The sequence below is a fragment of the Mizuhopecten yessoensis genome, unplaced genomic scaffold (genome assembly GCF_002113885.1).
Source record: "Mizuhopecten yessoensis strain PY_sf001 unplaced genomic scaffold, ASM211388v2 scaffold11125, whole genome shotgun sequence".
NCBI lineage: Eukaryota > Metazoa > Mollusca > Bivalvia > Pectinida > Pectinidae > Mizuhopecten > Mizuhopecten yessoensis.
The window spans coordinates 1,075,178-1,087,362 of record NW_018408892.1 but is presented as its reverse complement, the minus strand read 5'-3'; the positions used below and the strand labels follow the sequence as shown (position 1 = coordinate 1,087,362).

The window sequence follows — 12,185 nt, the reverse complement described above, 5'->3', positions numbered from 1 at the left end:
CCTTTTTCTTCCGTCTGAGCGATACAGACAGAATCTAGACTCGTCGGTGAACATCACACGCCTCTATCGACGCATCCCAAACCTATTCGGGCCATGTCTGCGCATCCAGTCAAGACGCACTTGCCGCCTCCGTGGTGTCAGAGGTGGCCCGACATAAGGTCGGCGCGCAATGATTCTCTCGACAGGCAAGCGGTTCCTGGCAGTTTGAGGACTAATGGGTCTGCCATGAGTACCTAAGGTATGCGACGCAGTCTCTACAGCAGTCTTGAATCTTTTGCGCAAGTGCGACAATCGAATCGCCCTGTCTTGTCGTGCGGTCGTTACACGCGGACGACCCGACCGCTCCTGGGACGATCGGAAACTAACCCAGTAGCAAATGGTGTCCAGTTTTAGCTTTATGTTGTTGAAGGACACTTTCTCGGATTAAGTCCTAACTTGGTCAATTTTTAATATTTTTTTAAACTTTCAACGTTGCCAGTTGCCAGAGAACGTTCCATTTCTAACCCTCTATATAATTAATCTCTATCCCTTTCGATGACAGCTTAATTATAAATTTCTGGAGGGTGGCCTTTTTCAGCATAACTTTCCGTGAAATTTCGTTAAAAAATATTGAACAATGACAATTGTATATAAGTTTCCTCAAGAAGCTAGAATAATGTCTTGATTCTGGGAGATCTAGTCCTCTCCACCATATATACGGTCAGTTCATTTTTTCCAACTAAATTTCAACTACTTTTAAATGTTCAGGGGGTTAGAGGGGGTTAAAAACTAAGTTCAGTTATGTTAACACTTACCCTCAAAAATATTGTGCTAATCCTAACCCTCAAAACAATACAAAAATATATGTATTCCTCTTTTAGAAAAATATGGTTAGATTTATGGCCTTTTTTAGCATAATCAACTTAGAAATTACAAATTGTAAAAAAAGTTGAACTTTTAACCAGGGCTTATATATTCAGTTCGAAACAACTATTATTGTTGCGAGTTTTAAAACAGACAAAAAGAAAATCACACAAAAATATCATCGATATATATCAATTACGTAATTTTTCAACATGAGTTAACCCTGGGGTTTATTATGCTGAAGAAGGCCAGAAATATGGCTTTTTTCAACATAATTAACCCTGGGGTTAGATTATGTTGTTAAAGGCCACACTGGCTTATAACAACATAAGCAAACCCTGGGGTTTAGTTATGCTGAAAAAGGCCAGAAAAAGAGGCCCACTTCTTGACCGTGAGTACAGAAAAAATACAATTTGCAATAACTTTGTCAAAAATTGGAATATTCAAAATCCGAATTCACCATGAGTAATGGTATGAAAAATATTCATTATATTATAGAGCTGAATCTGTATTTTCACTTGGAAATATGACAACAAGACAACTTGAAAAAGTGGCCTTTTTCAGCATAACGATTTTTCTAAAGTCTATAAAAACTTTAAAAAACAATATTTTAGAATGAAATGAATTTCAAACGTGTTTTTGAACATATAACTTCCTAAAATAGTGAAATTCCCAGTTAAAAACGTTAAGGAAAAAAAGTTAGTTTTTCTCAATAATTCCAAAAACCCCAAACTTCAAACAGATTTTTTCTTTTGCATACCATTAGAGACAGATATAAGGCAACTTTCTGTAAAAAAATTCGTTAAAAAATATTAAACAATGACCATTATATTAGTTTCAAAATAATTTATTTCCCTAACCCTAACCAAAACCCTGAGGTTTAGTTATGCTGAAGGAGGCCAGAAATATGGCTTTTTTCAGCATAAGTAAACCCTGGGGTTAGTTATGCTGAAGGAGGCCATAAATATGGCTTTTAACAACATAAGTAAACCCTGGGGTTTGATTATGCTGAAAAAAGGCCACACTGGCCTCTATCAGCATAAACAAACCCTGGGGTTAGTTATGCTGAAGGAGGCCAGCAAAATGGCCGTTATCAGCGTAAGCAAACCCTGTCGTTTAGTTATGCTGAAGCAGGTCATAAATATGGCCTTTATCAACATAAGCAAACCCTGGGGTTTGATTTTGCTGAAAAAAGGCCAAACTGGCCTCTATCAACAAAAGCAAATCCTTGGGTTAGTTGTGCTGAAGGAGGCCAGAAATATGGCTTTTTCAGCATAAGTAAACCCTGGGGTTATTTATGCTGAAGGAGGCCATAAATATGGCTTTTAACAACATAAGTAAACCCAGGGGTTTGATTATGTTGTTTAAAGCCACATTGGCCTCTGTCAGCATAAGTAAGCCCTAAGGTCGCTTATGGTCATTATCAAAGATGGCCTTTTTCAGCATAATCTAACCCTGGGGTTAGTTATGCTGAAAAGGGCCATTCTTATGCTGATAAGGTACACTTTCTAACCCTGACATTATGGTTGATACAGAAAAAAACAATTTGCAATAAATTTGTCAAAAATTGGAATATTTAAAATCCGAGTTGACCATAAAAAATCGTATGAAAATACTCATTATATTATGGAGTTTAATCCGTGTTTTCACTTGAAAATATGACATAAAGTTAACTTGAAAAAGTGGCCTTTTTCAGCATAACGATTTTTCTAAAGTCCATAAAAACTTAAAAAAAACAATTTTTCAGAATGAAATGAATTCCAAACGCACATAAAACTTCCTAAAAAAGTGAAATTCCGAGAAAAAACTTGAGGGAAAAAAGTTATTTTTTCTCAATTTTGCCTAAACCCCCAAACTTCAAACAGTGATTAAACGACAAAAAAAAACGAGTTAACATGTCTAGTTTGTGTCAAAATTATCTTCATGAAAACGAACAACAGGTTTGAATAAAAGTTTTTAAATATTGGCACTTTTGGATTTTTTCTGAATGAATTACCACTTGCTGATGAAAAGGTCGATTTTTGCACAACAGCTCGAGACATAAAATGATCAGGTTAAAGGTGCAGGAACAATTTCTCCTTTCGAAACATAACCAATACAATAGTTCATATTATTTATTACAGAGGTCTTGTGTTATCAGCTATAAACTTACCTTTTATAGAACCTGACTGTGTCACACTTATTATACTAGGGAGGGTTTCTTTAATCTTTTTTCTATTGCAGCCGAAGCTATTTCATAGTCTATATTCAAAAGTGACATTGGCTCCATTTTTTAAATAACGTTTATCTTTGTTTTCTTTTGGAATACAGGTAATTATACCCTGATTCTGAAATTCTTGAAGTTTCCCTGTTCTGTTTGCATAATTTATTGATGACTAAAAATGATCCCAAGTCTTTCAAATCCCTTTTTAGCCATTTTTAAGCCGCTCTTGGCGAGAGCCGAGCGGCTTATTAATTCTGTCCAGAATACTTAATACTTAAAACGACTTCTTCTGAAGAAGTGAAAGGTATAGAATCTTAATATTTAGCTAGTTTCTTTTCTAGTTAGAGTCCGACTAAGTTTGTGAAAAAAAATACCTTGAACTATACTATCAAGGTCACAGGGAACAAATATGTCAAACAACTTAAACCACTTCTCCTGAATAATTGAAAGGTATATAATTATTATATGGCTGGTAGTATCCAGGCATAAAGCCTGACAGACGTTGCAAATGAAATTGACCTTGACCTTCTTTCAAGGACACAGAGGTCAAATATGTTAAACACTTAAAACGACTTTTCTGAAGAACTGAAAAGGAATAGAACCTTAATATTTGTCTGATAGCTTCTAGGAATGAAGCATTACCTTGACTTACTTTCGAGGTCCCAAGGGTCATATATGTCAAATGTATCAAACGACTTCTTCTGAATGATCGAAATGCTTTTCTTTTTCTGTTTCCTGAAGTTTTACTTGATGCTAGAAAAATCATAATTGGATAATAGAGTTATTAATATAGAGTTGGAATCTGAAAGTCTAATACATATTGTAGTTGCAATGTTGTGAAAAGGTTAACCTCTGCTTCAAGTATTTCTTCCTACTTATCTAATATATCCCAATCGTCTGTTATTAGTTCTGTTATAAAAGTATTAAACAAGGTCATTCATTTGAACGAACTTGGTAGCCCTTCATCACAGCATGATACAGGCGCAATATCAGTACCCTGGGCCTTTTGGTTATTGAGAAGAAGTCAAATGTACCAAACGACTTCTTCTGAATGATCGAAATGCATAGAATCATTATTTGGCTGGTTGTTTCTTCAAATGAAAATTACCTCAACCTACTTTTAAGGTGACAGGGGCCAAAGCTATCAAACACTTAAAATCATTTCTTCTGAATAATCTAAAGGCATATAATTATAATATTTTGCTGGTAACTGTCACAGATGGAGCCCGACAAAGTTTGCTATTGACAATTACCTCAACCCTCCTTTCAGGATCACAGGGGCCAAAGCTATCAAACACTTAAAATCATTTCTTCTGAATAATCTAAAGGCATATAATTATAATATTTTGCTGGTAACTGTCACAGATGGAGCCCGACAAAGTTTGCTATTGACAATTACCTCAACCTTCCTTTCAGGATCACAGGGGCCAAAGCTATCAAACACTTAAAATCATTTCTTTTGAATAATCTAAAGGCATATAATTATAATATTTTGCTGGTAACTGTCACAGATGGAGCCCGACAAAGTTTGCTATTGACAATTACCTCAACCCTCCTTTCAATATCACAGGGGTCAAATATAGCAAAAACTGCAAACAACTTCTTTTGAAGAAGTGAAAGGCATAAAGGCGTGGTATTTAACAAGTAGCTTCCTTAAAGGGAGCCCAACAAAGTTTGCGAATGATTCAATGTGGTAGAAGCCATGCCTCGATCCTAATGGGGACCCAATAAGTTAAGATGTTACTGAGAGACAGAGCTAATATTTGGAAATATTTATAGAACAGTTTATGTATTTAATATCTTGCTATGACTGCTTACTATCCAGGTGAGCGATACAGGCCCTCTGGGCCTTTTGTTCACATATTGGTTTGATCAACTTGAAAAATGAAAAACAAAATCTTGATATCGTCTGACTAGTTATATAATTATTGCATCTAATAGTGGGAATTGTTCACATCAAAGTCACTTTGAATAATAATTAGTTAACAGATAGTAGCTTAGGAATCTAAAAAAATAAATCATGATTTCACGTATTGGGTATATAGGATTTGCAGGTGCAACCCAATTCGTGAAAAGTGAAAATAAATCTTTGTATATCTTGGCTAATTAGTGTATCTTATTAGTGGATATTGTTCACATTAGAGCTTCTTTGAATAATAAGTAATTAACAGAGAGTAACTTAGGAATTTAGAAAGAAAAAAATCATGTTTTCACATATTGGTTTGATAGGATTTGTCCTATCATGTGCAACCCAATTCGGGAAAAGTGAAAAAAATATCTAAATATTTTTTATGCTAATCATTAGATTTAATTATTTAAGATGGTCCACATTAGAGTAAGTTTGAATAATAAGCAATTTAAACACAGTAATTAATGAATTCAATATAGTTTTTTCTGTTTTCATATATTGGGTTGTTTTCACATATTGGCACGCTACAGTTAGTGCGTCTATCGCAAGCTAGAATCATAAGTATCATAGTAATAATAATAATTGGAGGTTCTTATATACCGCTTTTTCACAACCTAGTTCGTAGGTCGTCTCAAAGCGGTTCACAAATTATTATCCGTGGTTAATTATAGGTCGTTTGCAACCAGCCAACATTTTTCTCAACTCCTGGGGAGCATGCAGCCGGTGCTGCCATTTCGGCGCTCACAGCTCGCATTGAACAATTCTAGCATTTACCAACCACGTACTCATCTACAGCTGAGTAGCTGGAACAAGCGGAGTAAATTTTCTTGCTCAAAGATACAACACAGTGCCGTGCCGTGGCTCGAACCCGCAACCATTCGGTCACGAGCCCGGCGTCCTACCACTACACTACTGTGCCTAACACGGTGGTCTATATTCATAATATATAAATCTAGCGAGATCTTTCTGTTCATAGTCGGATTTGAATGAAAAGAAACACGTTAAGCTAGAGTATGCACTCAAAAGGGTACTGCAGGTAAGAAGAATTACAAACGGTAAAACGTACGATATCGGTGTTAAACGTCACTCGTCACATCTTGGCAGATTCCGTACCTACATCGAGGGTACTGGAATCAACCGAGGTTAGCCGAATGGATTAAACGTAAGATACATTACTCATATAACGATGATTGAGATGTTGTTAATGCCAATGCCTGTATTCCAAAGAAGTTAGATGAATAAAACTAAAAAAAATCAAATGGTCTGATCATAACATTAGAGAAAAACAACTAGTCGCCCTTATCTTGTTAACTGCAAACTTTAGATTGTTATACTTTCATCATGCTAGAGCTAGTGCTGATCAAATAAACTCATGTTATGCCATACTCGATGCTCACTTTCTCGCTCTGCACCCCTGGAATATGTCATAGCAAAATCGAAGGCTCAGTGTGCATAACATTGTGAATTAGACGAGAAGACTTGTCTGATTCTTTGATGTACATCAAAAGAATGTATGTTCGAGTAACAGTAAAATTGACTGGCTTTGAAGTTGAGTGTCACTCCTCTCTAATCTTCAAAGAATAGGGATCAGCCTAGCGATTGGTCAGGTTGTTCTAAAACAGATAGCTATATGCCTTCAATTCTGCTATGGCATCTTCCAGGGGTGCAGAGAGTGAATGTGAGCGTAGCCCCTTGAGTATCGAGGATGATGAATTTGATCCATATTTCGCACTTCAGGTGATACGGTTAGACAGTAGTCGTTCAATCCATCTATGAGGGAAAATGTTGTCGTTAGTATCTGTATTACCATAAATGTTAAATGGGCAAAACCTGAAATAAAAGTTCAACTCAAAATGTATGTCATTCATCATTATGTAGCATTGAAAACATATCAATATTTGTTACATTAACTGCTTTATATAATTGGTTTAAATGATTATTATAGGAATATAGCTATATGAATTGTATCGCTCTGTAAGATTCACAAGTATGCTTCATTAGAAATTGGGCATGTAATCCTGACTTGTCTATCGAACGGTAATAAAGACAATTGCCTGATAAAGATCGCTGCTGATTTATCTTTGTTTTCTTGTATTTTACAGATGAACACCTACCTTGTCGCCTCGTTCGCCATTGGAACTGTGCTGGCTCTTCAAATATTCTTTCTATATCGATACACACTTGATCAAAACATTTCATCATGTCCCCAATTTGCTGAAAAATGTCCAACACCGGAGACATTGGATATTTCCTCAGTTCCTGTTGATGTATCTAAAATCCCTAGGCAAATATTTGATGTAGCTATGTATCTAAAAAGGGCCAGATTACATGCGAGAGGCTATAAAACACGAACAGCACTGAAATATGCATGTGAGCATATGGATGCAATACTGAAGGGATTCAAAACCTCTTTTGAAGAAGTCACACGACGGAAAGTAGACAAGCCAAGCAGTATTTGTCCGGAGTACTACGTTGATAAAATGAACGGTTATCAGATCAGGAATTGTTCCTTTTCTAAACCTCTCGAGGAAATTGTCACAATTGTTCGTCTTGATTACGGTTCATCAGCTGATACAAAAATTACCAGAGATACGTACGGCGAAAATATCCCGGTCGTAGTTGGTGACTACGGTGGGAAAGTTAAGGAGCAGAGAAATATACGTGTAAAGCACATGGAATCTACAACCACTGAGGGGAATGCTTTAAACATATTAATACAGGAAGTGAAAACCCAATACACTTTAATTGTTAGAAATGTAACGGAACTTGATTCGAATTCCCGGATCGAGAGACTTGTGCGAGAGATAGAGATTCTGAAGGTTAACGCAGTCGGCGGGGCTATCAGAAACTCTGATAACTATTGGCATTTAGGTTGCCATCAGAGGGTGTTCCGAAACTACACATTAGTATACGAGGAGGGGTACGACGAGTCGATGCACGATTGTGTTTTTTGCGATCACGTTGATGGACCATTTCTTATGAGAACAGATAAGCTAAAGCAGGTAAAGTTTGACGGTAACTTGACTCCTATGGGACTGTACGAAGATTTTTTCATGAGGCTGAATTCTGACGTTGCGCTCTGTCCTGACGCCTTGTTCGATATGGATTTCCCACGCCGTAGTGATTTAACCGTAGAGTGGGAGAAGTTTGGAAGAAAACGAAATCTTTATAAATTAAAGTTTTCTTTTGGACTGGTTATACATTTTGGATGTAATTATGACTATCCATGTAAAAGGCGAAAAGGATATATCAGGTCACCGTGCTGTATTCAGGAATTGGCAGATGCAAACAATGAATTTATGGAAATGTGTGAAAAGGTGGGTGCATCGTGCCAATTGAATGCGGGAACAAATCTAGGAGCTGTGAAGATGTATAAAGTGATTCCTTGGGAGGCAGACGGAGATCTCAATTTTCATTGTAATGACTTCACAAAATTGAGAAAGGCTGGATTAAACCTGAGTTCGAAAGGCATAAGAGTGGGAGTGGAACATATCAGTCCATGCACTCCAAAAGCAACTCCCGCACAATTAGGCGCACACACCAGACATTGGCATGTTGACATCTGGTCACGTGATACAGTTGAATCCTTCACAGTGAGATCTGAACATCGTAATTTGACAAAGATTCTACATAGTGGACGCATAGTATCGACAATGAGAAACCCGGCTTTATTTGCACGTACTATGTACCCCGAACTCTTTCTGCACCAACAGCATTATAGTGAAGGTGGGAAAATAACCGTTTATAAATTTGCAAAGTGCCCTACTGTTGATAGTCATGATTGCATAGACCATTACTACGAAGACGGAAATATCCAATTGAACGACCCAGTGGCATAATAAATAGGGCGGAGCGAGTGTTGTTTATATGGAAACAAAAGTTGTAATGGTGAACCTAGTGCATCGCACCATCCTTAAATTGATGACGTTATCCTAATGTTGCAAAAAGATGATGTCGTTTTCAGAATAATTACGCATGCTAGCTGTTTTTCCCTTGTTAGGTGAAGACTTATAAAATCGTTCGCCCCCTTGGGGTTGAGATAGAAGCAAGTGAGAGTATAACCTAACACTAGCGCGCAAGCGCAGACCGGCCAGAGTAGGCCCTCGATGACTTCACGGTCCAGTGAACAAACACAAAAGCGACGATAAGTGTTCGCCAATGGACTCTGAGTTGCAAATCCCTCCACTACACATCCCTGTTCCAGTTAACAGACAAATATTTTGTCTGAAACTAGTTGAAATTTTGCAATTTTCATTTCCATCAAGTATTACAAGTTGCAATATCTTAACTAATACATCAAACAAAATCGAAATTTTACAAAAAACACAATTTTCCAAATTTCTCCTTTGAAAGTTACATGTTATCTTCTATGACTTTGTATTACTAAGAAACAGTCAATACTACAAATGTACACTCATTGAGAAAAAAGAATTTTGGTAAAATATTCATTTTCTCAAATTTCATCATTTTCCCCATACCTAAGGTGGAAGGAAAATGGTCAAATTCCCCTAGAAACAGAACAATCTGATATATCTTCAAACTTTACCCTTATTCCAATTAACGGAAAAATATTTAGTCTGAAACTCGTTGAAATCTCGCAATTTTCATTTTTATCAAGTATTACAAGTTGCAATATCTTAACTAATGCCGAAAAAATAATCGAAATTTTACAAAGACCACAATTTTCAAATATCTCCTCTGAAAGTTACATGGTTATCTTCTCTGACGTTGTTTAACTTTAAAACAGTGCAATACTGCAAATTTTTTGGTAAAATGTTTATTTTTCTCAAATTTCATCATTTTCCCCATTCCTAAGGTAGAAAATAGTCAAATTCCCCTAGAAACAAAATATTCTGATATATCTTCAAAATATCACATTTTATAAAAACTGGAAAATGTCAAATTTTTCCTCAGAACATTACTTGGACATATCTTCTTTGACTTTGTATCACTATGAAAGAGTGTAATACTGCAAACTTGAACTTATTGAGAAAAAAGTGTATCATTGATAAATGTTGATTTTTCTTAATTTTCACCTAACCCCATTACTAAGGTCGAAAATTCCCTCAGGAACATTTTTTTTGATACAGGATATCTTCAAACAAAAACTGTTTTTCCTTAGAAAAACACTTGGTTATCTTCTCTGACTTTGTATGACTTTAAAACGGTGCACTGATTGAAACAAAAATTGATTGGATAAAAGTTTTTGTTTTTATTAAATATCAGCGTTTTCAAGATTTCCTAAGGTAGAACATGAAACTGGTCGAGATTCCTACCCTTTACCCATGCATGCATAAAAGACAAACTCAATCATACTTTCTATATTGGTCCAGGGTCCGGCTTTCTGAATCCCTCCCAAGGGACTCCCTCCCTTGATCATAACCTGGAAAGAGTTGAGATCCCTACCTAATAACCATATATGCAATTGCATTGTATGAACAGATGAATAAAGGTATACTTATGTTCATGACTTAATCCAAGGGTCATAACATGCTGATGGAAATGGCTGAAATAACAAAGGCACCAGATTAACTTTGTAACATCCTTGATACCAAAAAGAATGAGAACAAATGTGGGTTACATTAGCAATATTACTTTGAATGTGAAAACTTTGCCTTAATTGTTTAAATATCAAGGTGAACAATACAAGACTCTTGTTTCTTTATGCTTCATGAAAATAATATCGGGAAGTACATAGCTGCTATCCACCTGTTTGTTATTCTATCCTAGGTCAAGGTCACATTGAGGTCAAAGGTCATAATTGATGTCAGACTCATACATTTTGACCATTGAAGATATCATAATAAAATTTAAGGAACATATGTAGGATGGTAAAGCGGTGAATATGGTACTACTTTAGGGTCAACACAGCCGAAGTCATCGTCACATTTAGGTCATAGGTCAAATTCATAATCTGAGCCATGACTTTTGAACCTCTGAAGAAATGTAGGATGATAAGGCGGTGTGTCGCATACTACTCTAGGGTCAGTACATCCTAGGTCATTGTCACATTGATTTCAAAGGTCAAATTCACTGTCTTGGCTAAAAGTTTTGACTAAGGGTAACTCAATGAAATTAAAGGAATAAATGTAGGATTGCAAGATGGTCTGTTGCAAACCACAATTGAGTCTGTACATGGAAGGTTAAGGTCACATTGAGATCTTAGGTCAAATTCATTATCCATGCCATAACTTCTTACCCACTGAAGATTTATCAATGCAATATAAGAGATATACATGTATGTAGGATGGCAGGACAGAGTATTGCAAACACTAATTGGGTCCATATCCCCAATGTCAGAGTTATATTCAGGTCAAAGGTCAAAATCATTGTTGGGGGGTCATAACTTTAGCTTGGTGAAGATAACTCAATTAAACTTAAGGGACTATGTATGATGGCAAGGCAGTGTGTGGCAAACACAATTGGGTCCATAGGCCCAAGTTCCAGTTGAGGTCAACGATCAAATTCATTGTCTTGGCCGTCATTTCTGAATCACGGAAGAGTGTCCGTCCAGAGGTCAGAGGGTCCTGGGTTCAAATCCTTGTCTGGCCATGCATATCTCTTTTTTTCTTCTTATTGGGGTGTTTTTTTCCACCCTTGCTTCATTAAAGCACTGGGTCAATGCTTGACAAGGGGATATCCCAATATGGGTTAATGTAAAATAGTTGTTCTTGGTGGTGAAAACTTAGAAAGAGGAAGGAGGAATGTAGCCGAACTGGACTGGCCGGTCAATCGGCAGTGATCAGTTCGGAGGGTTCCAGGTTCGAACCTGGTCTGGTCATGCACAGATCTGTCACCAGTATATTTGTGTCAATACACATANGGGGGGGGGGGGGGGGGGGGGGGGGTCTCCCTCCAAAAAAGGGAAAGTTTGCAAATATGTATCCAACTTTAAATTATATTGTACTATTAGGAATCTGTTAACCCAAAGGTATATATGTAGTGTACTAGCCACACCTTAAATAGACTAGTATCAGTACGTTTACCCACGTACATAGTAGTTGTGTCGGTAGGAAGTGTGTGGTATTTTACCAGGGTGACAAATTTATATCAAATATCTTTATGATGCAGTATACACAGTACATTTCACTTTTATCACTTGTCATTTATATCCGAGAAAAACATGAAATAACAGAAACATCATATTTAACAAAAAAAATGTTGGTTTATTTTTTGACATCTTCCATATAATGTTATAACACCAAATTAGACCTGGATTCAGAATCAAGG

General features: G+C 36.5%; 1 protein-coding gene across 4 annotated transcripts in view; it reads left to right on the top strand.

The window, feature by feature from the left end:
• LOC110466225 overlaps positions 1-11,771 on the top strand; it is a 38,527-nt gene extending 26,756 nt beyond the window's left edge. For all 4 annotated transcript variants that reach the window (XM_021522611.1, XM_021522610.1, XM_021522613.1 and 1 more), the window contains one exon: positions 7,058-11,771. In XM_021522611.1, coding sequence (XP_021378286.1) covers positions 7,058-8,794 — 1,737 coding nt within the window. In that variant the 3' untranslated portion in view covers positions 8,795-11,771. The remainder of the gene's footprint in view (positions 1-7,057) is intronic.
• Positions 11,772-12,185: the final 414 nt, after the last annotated feature.